Here is a 9,855-nt window from a genome sequence, read left to right as displayed (position 1 = left end):
ATGCCTACTTCATGCACCGCTTGGGGGTGCACCATCATCAGGACGATTCAAACAAGATCGCAAGGAATTACCTTTCACAAGTAAGACTAAACAATTGTTTCTATTTGTAATTGTAAAATTCAGTCATGTCACATGTGTTATGTTGAGAGCTAAGAGCTGTTAGACAGCTAAGTTGCCACCAGAATCAGACTATAGCTAGTCTAACGTGAAACGGACATGGTGAGCAAAGCCTTATTCTATCGTTCGTCAACAGGAGATAATATTGTCAAGAAATATAGGATATACAGTATATATATATATAATCTACCACTACTTGCTTGTGAGTAATTACAATGTATGTATAATGTAATTATATAGCATTTATGGTCGCGACGGAAAGCTGCGTTTCGGCTGAGCGACTGGCCTTAATTTCTCTCTGTGATGTATTTAAAAAAGAGACTAGATTAAAACAAAAAAGGCTCAAAACATGCCACTGTATATGTAATGGTTCTACAATATATGAAGGTGTCACGTAATGAATGAAACTACGGAAAAAATGTCACGATACTCTACATGCACCTGTGAGATGCACCTGCAGTCAGTCGCCGGCCGAAATTGACGTTTTAAACGTTATTTCTATTTAAATGTTTTTGTTTTTTTAAAGATACATCTGTATTATGAATCTGACTGACTGGCTAGCTAACCTTTCTCGCAATTTTAAGGTTTCCCAAAGAGAAGCAGTTGAGGAGACAGTGGGAAGTGGCTGTGAAAAGGGAAGACTTTTCTGCCAATGAGAGGTCAATGCTCTGTAGCCAGCACTTTCAGCCGGAGGATTTTGACCGGACAGGCCAAAATGTCAGGCTCAGGGATGGAACTAAACCATCTGTGTTCAGTTTCCCAACACATCTCAAAAGAGTAAGTGCATCACTAAGCTTGCTGAAAATGGTTTTATTGTGTGTGTGTGTGTGTGTGTGTGTGTGTTCATTTGGAATGATTGAGAATGAGATACACCTGTTCAAGTATTTTGTTCTTCTGTTTTAGAAAGTGGCAGCCAGGACTACACAAGCCTCAAGGAAGGCTGAAGCGAGCCTTGTAATTGACTGTTCTTTACAATCATTACAAGTCACTGAACCTTCACCTAACTACCTTGTGAGTATTTACACTAGCTATGCCCCAAAACAGCAGTGAGCATCATGGCATCATAAACATTACTCACTACTGTTTTGTCCTTTTTTACTAGGAACACACTTATGCATTGCCTCCATCTCCCACTCTTCTCAAGACTAGACTCAATGAAGCCCTGGCTAGGGTGGAGAGTCTTGAGAAAGAGCTGAGGAACTCAAAGGCCCGAGAGCAGAGTGCGAAGAAAACAGTGCGTTGTCTTCTGGAGGACCTCAGGGGGAAGAACCTCATAAATGAAGAGCTGCAAGAGAGGCTTGACTTATACTCAGGTAACATTGAAATTAAACTTTGAATGTCATGTATATCTTAGGGCTGTAACCAAAGAAATACAACTGCAATAATGTGTTCAAATGCTTGGCTTGTCTGAATTTCATATATCAAACTTAAACTCCAAATACCTGACAACGTCTGTAATATGCCCCCATTCATAGTTTGAATAGCATCTGGCACAGACAAAAGCCAACAATCATAGTTGGCTTTTTCCCCGAGCACTTCAGGGAATGTGGCACCACAGGATGAGACCGTGTCCCTGTCGGCTGTAGAGATGTCCTCTCCCTCTGAAACGGAAGAGCTTGAGGTGCCCTTCGTGAATGTCTCTGCGTTGATTGGGGACCACAGCTACTTGCCAACCCGCTTTGGTGGCCTAGTGGAAAACGCACTGGTCTACATTGCAGGGTTTGTGGTGCGGCAGGTTTTGAGAAAGCTGTCCTGTGGTGAGTGCCGTGCTAGCCTGGTGACAGATGCTGCACGCGCATCTTTCGACGAGAGCTACCACCTGCTGACTCTGAAGAACAAAGGAGGGCTGATGATTCCTTCAGAGGGGACAGTGAAGGTGGTCAGGTCAGCAGAGCGGTTCATTCGCCAGCGTGCATCAGGGCAAGCTGTCAGTGTGTCTGTGGTCAAGCAGTTTGTCCGGGCTGACATCTGGACAGATGATGTGTTTCTCCTCAAGGAGCACATTCAGGACACACAATTTGGCATTGAAAACCACCACTTTGCACTGTTGTCCTTGGTTGTGTCTGTATTTCACAAGATCAGGCTGCACCACATTGCAAAACTGAGCACGCTGCAATTACAGACTGGCAACAGTCGAAAAAAACTCAGCAAGACAATACTTTTTAAAGGGTTCTAGCCTAGATTCAATTATTATATTATATCAACCAATCAATATTCAACTATTGAGATGTGTATGTATATATTGAGATGTGTATATTTTTACTGCTATAGAAATATATAGCTTTTTTTGGTAATGTTGATTTGTTAAATAAATGTGTATTGCCAATTGCACTGTTCAAGGTTTCTTAATGCACATACTTGAAAAGGAACTATTAAACTATGAAAAACACACTGACTGCCAGTTTCTCACTATTTGATGTATGCTCTTTCTCTTAATGATGGTCAATACGTAGTAACTAAAGAAGCACTATTTCGATAGTTTATAGATCTTCTCAGTATTTTCAAAGTGCACGGGCTGTGCAAGAAAAGTGAGCGTTTATCATAGACCCATGCACATGTATGACTGGCGATTTAACTAGCGAGATTCAAAGTAACGTAGAGGCAAATCTTTTTCACACACTTCACGTAGAGCATAAACCCTTTAATACTCCATGAAATTGGTTGCGAAATGTAAAAGGTTATCGTGATTTTTATCCAGATAAACCTCCTGGCAACTTGCGCTTGTTTGACACGTCTGACAGCTCTCTGGCTTCAGAAAGTTCCCGTACCAATATGGCGGCGCCGCGTTTGGTCGAGGCAACGGGCTGAAGCAGTGAAGGAGGCGTCTACCTATATGATGTCTATGGTGCAGCCTGACAGCAGCAGGAATGAAGGACCTGCAGTACCTCTCCTTCACCACCGGGGGTGAAGCAGCCGGGGGCTGAAGGAGCTGCACAGAGCTGTCAGGGTGTCCTGCATGGGGGGAGGTGTTGTTCATCAGGGATGACAGCTTGGCCATCACCCTCCTGTCTCCCACCACCTCCACCGTATCCAGTGGACACCCAGCACACTGCTGGCCTTCCTGACAAGCTTGTTCAGTCTCTTCTTGTCGGCTGCTGAGATGCTGCTGCTCCAGCAGACCACTGCATAAATGGCTGATGCCACCACAGAGTTGAAAAAGGTCCTCAGGAGTGCTCCCTGCACTCCAAAAGACCTCAGTCTCCTCAGCAGATACAGTCTGCTCTGACCCTTTTTGTAAAGTGCGTTCGTGTGATTAGTCCAGTCCAGTTTATTGTTCAGGTGAACACCCAGGTACTTATAAGATTGCACAATCTCAATGTCCTGTCCCTGGATGTTCACTGGTTCCGGAGGACAGTGTTTACCCCGGCGGAAGTCCACCACCAGCTCTTTGGTTTCACCAGAGTTGATCTGGAGGCGGTTCCGCCGGCACCATCCCATGAAGTCCTGGTTCAGTTCTCTGTATTCCCTCTCATCGCCGGCGGAGATGAGGTGACGATGCAGAGTCATCAGAGAACTTTAGCAGGTGGCAGGTAGCAGAGTTGTATGTGAAGTCTGATGTGTAGATGGAGAAGAGGAATGGAGCCAGAACGGTTCCTTGTGGGCCCCCCGTGCTGTATGTCACTCTGTTAGTTTTTGTCTCCTTGTCTGGCTTTGAGTCTCTTGGTCATCGTTTTGTGTCTCTGTGGTTGTTTTGAGTCTCTTATTGATCTCTTTTTGTTCTCTTTGTTGTTGTTTTCTTTGTTTTTTTGCGTCCCTGAGGGTGTTTGCGTCGCTTTTTCATTGTTTTGTGTCTTTGAGTCTCTTTGTAGTCCCCCCCCTGGAGACTACAAAGCTGCTGAAAGCAGCTCCATTCGCCTCCTGATGATGTCATGAACCCAGACATGACAGTGTTGGTTTTCACACAAACAAAGCCGTAATAAAGGTGATTTCATCTGGTTGATGAAACTTTGTTGTTAGGTTCGTTCAAGATGAGCCAGTCCTGCGCAGAATCAGTCGCCGCACAATGCATGCTGGGTAGATTTGTGTCCGACTTGTTCCCGCCTTGCTCTGACGTCATGAACACGTGGGCAACGATGACCTCAGAGAGCGAGGCGACTGCAGGTTTTAGAGCAAAGGGCCGCAGTTGCTCTCCACCGACTGCATGACCCAGTGCATGATGGGAAACGCCTGGCTGTTTCCTGATCAAAGAGCTGATTGGCTCTTAGTTTTGACAACAAACAACACATTTTGTAGAAAATTCTTATTTTCTTTGTAGAAGATTTGACGCTAGATTGTTGGCTACTGGACTCACATTGTGCAATGATTACATTACATTACATTACATTACATTACAGTCATTTAGCAGACACTTTTATCCAAAGCGACTTACAGGAAGTGTATTCAACATAGGTATTCAAGAGAACTACTAGTCACCAGAAGTCATAAGTGCATCTCCTTTCTTAAACAAGCATCTTAAAGCATAAACCAGAGCAAAAGTATAGTGCAGAGGCAAATTACTACGAAAACAATAATTGCAACAGACTAATACGAATTTCACTAACAAAGACCACGCTTATCACAAGATAGGTTATGACTGATTTATTACGAATGTGAGTCAGAGGGATGGGTTAGGGAAGGGGTTGGAGGGATGAGGGGATGAAGGGATAAGGGTCGAGGGATGAAGGGGTAGGGGTCGAGGGATGAAGGGGTAGGGGTGAATGAAGGATGAAGGGAAGGGGTCGTGGGAAGAAGGGATGAGGGTAAGGGATGGAGGGTAAGGGAAGGAGGGGTGTAGGGTAGAGAAGCAGGGAGGTTAAAGAAGGTTGATGACTGATGGTGGGAGGAGAGCGATGGTGTCCGGTGGCTGGCAGGAACAGGGGGATTGGAGACTCTTGGGTGGGGGCTGTCTCTCCGGAAGGTCAGGTGGCGCAGAGTCCCCAAAAGACAGCTTCGAGAGGACAGGTGCCGATGTGCGTTTCTGATGTCATTTAGGTTGGAATGGATGTAGGTGTGGTACGCGGGGGACGACCAGCGGCCGAGGGTCTTGATGACGTGGTCGGGGATTCCTTGGCTTGAGGCGGTGGAGGCGGCCCCGATGCGGAATGAGTGGCCTGAGTAATGTTCCGGGTGTATACCGGATTTATGGAGGATTTGGCGGAAGTGGTGGTGAAACCAGGTTCTTGTGGCCCCTTTGCCTGTCTCTGTGATGAAAAGCGGGTCCTGTGGAGAAGTTCCGCTGGCTAATCTTGCGCTTATGTAGTCACATATGGGTTCGAATGGACTTAGGTATGAGTTTAGTCGAAAGATGTAGATGGGCTGGGGCGGACCAGACTGGTTGGTCTTGCTGCGTTTGAGGTGGTAGATGATGGTGTCCGGATGGTGGATGGAGATGTCGGACATGGTGGCGTGTTGCGATGGATGGTGGTCAGAGTTCTGAGCGGTGAATTCCGAGCAGCGCAGGAAGCCGAAGAAGGCCAGCAACCGGTGGGGCTCCGTCTTCTAGGAGCGGCTGTGGAAGGCAGGGGGGCTGTGAGGGTGCATGTGGTGGCTGGATGGAAAGGTGTGCCACAGGACTCACAGTTAAGGGAGGAGCGAGCTGCAAAGACTCTGCGATATAATTCGGGGTCTAGTGTACCCCAGTAAGTTCCCTGGTTGAACTGCTGCACTCGAGCAGCGGCTTCGGATGTGAAGAACTCCAACTCGGACTGTGAGGAATCTGGGTGTGACCCTGGACGACCAACTGTCGTTCTCAGCAAACATTGCATCGGTCACACGCTCCTGCAGATTCCTCCTCTACAACATCAGGAGGATTCGCCCCTTCCTCACTGACGAGACGGCGCAGGTGCTCATCCAGGCTCTGGTCATCTCCCGCCTGGACTACTGCAACTCACTACTTGCCGGAGCCCCGGCGTCGGCCATCAGACCTCTGGAGCTTGTCCAGAAAGCTGCAGCACGTCTGGTGTTCAATCGCCCCAAGTTCTCTCACACAACTTCCCTTCTCCGTTCTCTACACTGGCTCCCTGTAAGAGCTCGCATCCAGTTTAAGACTCTGGTGCTAGCCTACAGGGCAGTGAAAGGAACAGCTCCTTCCTATCTCCAGGCCTTGGTCAAGCCCTACACCCCCGCCCGACCACTCCTCTCTGCTGCCTCGGGGTGATTGGTTGCCCCGTCGCTCAGAGGTCCCTGCAGCCGATCGACCCGGTCACAGCTTTTTTCTGTCCTGGCCCCTCAGTGGTGGAATGAACTCCCCACTGACGTCAGGACAGCAGAGTCGCTGCACATCTTTCGGCGCAGACTGAAAACTCACCTCTTCAAGAAGCACTACCCTGAGCCTTCCTCGTAGCACTTATTGTATTCATATTAGTTGTTGCACTTACTGTATTCGTATCAGTTCGCTGCACTTATTGAATTTGTATTCGTTTACTGCACTTATCCTATACGTAGTGGTTTGTAGCACTTGTTATATCACGTGACAAGGCAGCATGGCGGACTGAGTCACCTGGCGTCCGCATGTCAGAGAACTAACTATTGAACACCTTTAAAAACTTAAGGTTTTAAGAACAAAACTAGGAATCTATCTCCCAAACAAAGAAGAACTTTTTATGTCAAGTCAAGGGCATCCGCGGGAGACGAGACAGACGGAAAAACAGCGTCAGGCTGCCTGGCGTTCAATCAAAGAGAGCATGGGAGACCATGAAGATCCACCTGCCTGGGCTGAAGAACTACTGACACAGGTTACATCAATCAGAGTCTCATTCCAACAAACGCTGGATGAGCTGAGCAATTCAATGAAGGAAATTAAAAAAGACACACGGGCCATGGTGGCAAGATTGGGGAATGCCGAAAAACGCATCGGCTTCTTGGAGGATAAACAAGCAACTCAGCAGCAAGCCATACAAGATAACGCAAAAGAGATAAGAAACTTGAAAGCCAAAGTTTCTTACCTGGAGTCGCACAGCAGAAGGAACAACTTGATTATCGTGGGCCTGGAAGAAGGCTTGCTGGAGACCGGTAATCCTGCAGCGGACCCAGGTAAAGAGCTTGCTGCAATATTCCGCTATATTCTTGACCGGGGTGAAACGGACCCAGCACCGGAGGTAGACAGACACCACAGATCCCTTCGCCCACGCCCGAACCCAGGAGAACCACCGAGACCATACATTGTGAGGATGCTGAGATGGAGTGACCGACAGCTCATTCTAGGAGCTGCGGCAAAGAAGAAAAAGCTCACATGGAAAGGGAAATCTTTCCGTGTGTTTCAAGATCTTCCAGCTGATATCCAACAGAGGCGCGCGGAGTATGGAGACATCAAGAAGAAGCTGCGTGGAGCGGGGATTCGCTATGGCCTGTTGTTCCCCGCAAGACTCATTGTGACCGTGGGTGAAGAGCAGTGTATTTACACAACACCTAATGAAGCTATCAAGGACCTGAGAGTTCGCCTCCCGTCTGTGTTTGGGTAAAGATATAAGGTATGATTATGAGTTCAATATATTCATGACGCTGACTTTTGTCTCTCCCTCTTCCTCTTGGAAAGGAAAAGGGGTAATTTAAGTTTAAAGGTTGAACAATTTGACACTAATTTCTGACTGTTGGACGCCTCATGTGACCTGCAGCCTGCTCCCGTTGGATCATGGATAGAGGAGGGACATTGTTCTTTCTCTTGTTTTTTTTGTTTAGTTTTTTGCCTACTGGCTATTGTGCGTGCGTGCGTGTGTGTGAGTGTGTATGTGTGTGTATGTTCGTCATCCCCTGTAATTTCCCTGGAGTGGCAGAGTGGGGTTTAGAAATCATATGTAAGATGCTCTTAAATACTGGGATTATAAATTCATATGTCAAGTTCTAATGCCATAAGGGTTGTCAGTTGGAATATTAATGGAGTCTCTAATAAAGTTAAACGTTATAAAATAATTTCACATCTGAAGTCTCTCTCATGCGATGTAGCTATGCTACAGGAGACCCATTTGAATGAAAATGAATCGTTAAAATTAAGGCAAAGATGGGTTGGCCAGGTATTCTCTGCGCCAGGGAATGGAGCATCAAGAGGCACAAGTATTCTGATATCAAAAAAAATATCTTTTCATCATACTGATGTGATTGTGGATAACAGTGGCAGGTATATCATAGTATCTGGTATTCTTCAACACAAAAAAATTACACTCATAAACATCTATGCCCCTAATTCTGGGCAAGTTGAGTTCCTTTCAAAGTTAGCTCTTCTTGCATCAAAGTTTGTGGGGGATCCTATTCTACTTGGTGGGGATATGAATCTGGTAAATAATCCACTGTTAGATCGTTCAAGTCGCCCCCTACCGACAGATGCTGCCCTCTCCACTGCTTTAGATGAGCTTCAAAGGCTGTTGGGGGTAACTGATGTTTGGCGATGTGTAAACCCACTCTCTCGTGAATATACGTTTTATTCTAAAGTACATAATTCGTACTCTAGAATAGATTACCTGCTCCTGTCAAACTCAATAACAGAAAATGTGATAAATTCAGAGATTCACACCATCTTAATCTCAGATCATGCTCCCATCTCTGTTACATTTTCACCTTGCTTTAATGTGCATAAAACAAAACAATGGAAGTTTAATAACATGCTTCTATGGGACAAGAAATTCGTTGCTATGATTAATGTAAGAATATCTGATTTTTTTGAGATGAATATGAACTCTGTTGAATCTGTTCAGACAGTTTGGGAGGCTATTAAAGCCACATGTAGAGGTTGGTGTATTAGTTATAACTCTGCAAAACACAGAGAAAGAAGTCAAAGAAAAAATGAATTGATGTTAGAGCTAAAGAACCTGGAAATGCAGCATATGAGAGATCCTAATGATCAGAAATTAAAAACAATGGTGTTACTCACGAGAACAGAGCTACAGTCAATTATACATGAAGAAACCTCTACTGCATTATATAAACTGAAGAGGAAACATTTTGAAACAGGCGACAAAGCTGGCAGAATGCTCGCACTAAGATTAAAACAAATTGAGAGTAACTCATCCATAACGGCTATAGATGACCAGAATGGATCTTTAGTATGTGAGCAGAAAGAAATAAACCAGGCATTCCAAGAATATTACTCAAAGTTGTATGAATCAGAATGTAGATTTAATCCTGATACGATTGATGACTTTCTTAGAAGTGCACCTCTCCCCCAGTTGAAAGAGGACGATAGGACATATCTGGACAAACATGTCCAGGAACTGGAGGTTAAGGCAGCCATTAAAGCTCTTGCTGCTGGTAAAGCTCCAGGTCAAGATGGGTTTAGTGTTGATTTCTATAAGTGTTTTCAGGAAGTATTATCTCCATTCTTGACCTTGTTGTACAGGGATATTATTGCAACTCAATCCATGCCCCAAAGTATGAATATGGCTGTTATCTCGCTATTGCCAAAGCCGGGCAAAGATCACACGAAAATGGACAATTTCCGCCCCCTAAGTTTGTTAAATAACGATTATAAAATCTTCGCTAAAACTCTTGCAATGCGTCTGGAGAAAGTCATCTCATCATTAATCCATCTGGACCAAGTTGGTTTTATTGCTGGTCGTTATTCTGCCCATAATATGCGAAGACTGTTCCATGTAATGTCAGAGGCTGCATCTCTTCAACATCCTGCAGTTGCAATTTCTCTTGATGCTGAGAAAGCATTCGACCGGATAGAGTGGTCTTATCTGTTCCATATTCTGACTAAGTATGGCTTTGGACCAGTATGCATACAATGGATTAAGGCCCTCTACCACAATCCGGTCGCATGTGTCA

General features: G+C 45.5%; 1 protein-coding gene across 1 annotated transcript; it reads left to right on the top strand.

Moving 5' to 3' along the window:
• On the top strand, positions 1-1,549 carry LOC129092671 (THAP domain-containing protein 6-like). Its single transcript, XM_054600686.1, has 4 exons — positions 1-80; positions 702-894; positions 1,021-1,128; positions 1,220-1,549. The coding sequence occupies exons 1-4, from the start codon at positions 1-3 to the stop codon at positions 1,451-1,453; spliced, it is 615 nt and encodes a 204-aa protein (XP_054456661.1). The 3' UTR covers positions 1,454-1,549.
• The last annotated feature ends 8,306 nt before the right edge of the window (positions 1,550-9,855 follow it).

Source organism: Anoplopoma fimbria, chromosome 6 (assembly GCF_027596085.1).
Source record: "Anoplopoma fimbria isolate UVic2021 breed Golden Eagle Sablefish chromosome 6, Afim_UVic_2022, whole genome shotgun sequence".
Taxonomy (NCBI): domain Eukaryota; kingdom Metazoa; phylum Chordata; class Actinopteri; order Perciformes; family Anoplopomatidae; genus Anoplopoma; species Anoplopoma fimbria.
Note: the sequence above shows the minus strand (reverse complement) of the source record. Positions and strands in the feature narration are given on the sequence as shown.

Coding starts and splice junctions, on each gene's coding strand:
- LOC129092671 (XM_054600686.1), top strand. CDS start 1: ATGCCTACTTCATGCACCGCTTGGGGGTGCACCATCATCAGGACGATT. Junction 81..701: donor CAAGGAATTACCTTTCACAA/GTAAGACTAAAC, acceptor CGCAATTTTAAG/GTTTCCCAAAGAGAAGCAGT. Junction 1,129..1,219: donor AACCTTCACCTAACTACCTT/GTGAGTATTTAC, acceptor CTTTTTTACTAG/GAACACACTTATGCATTGCC.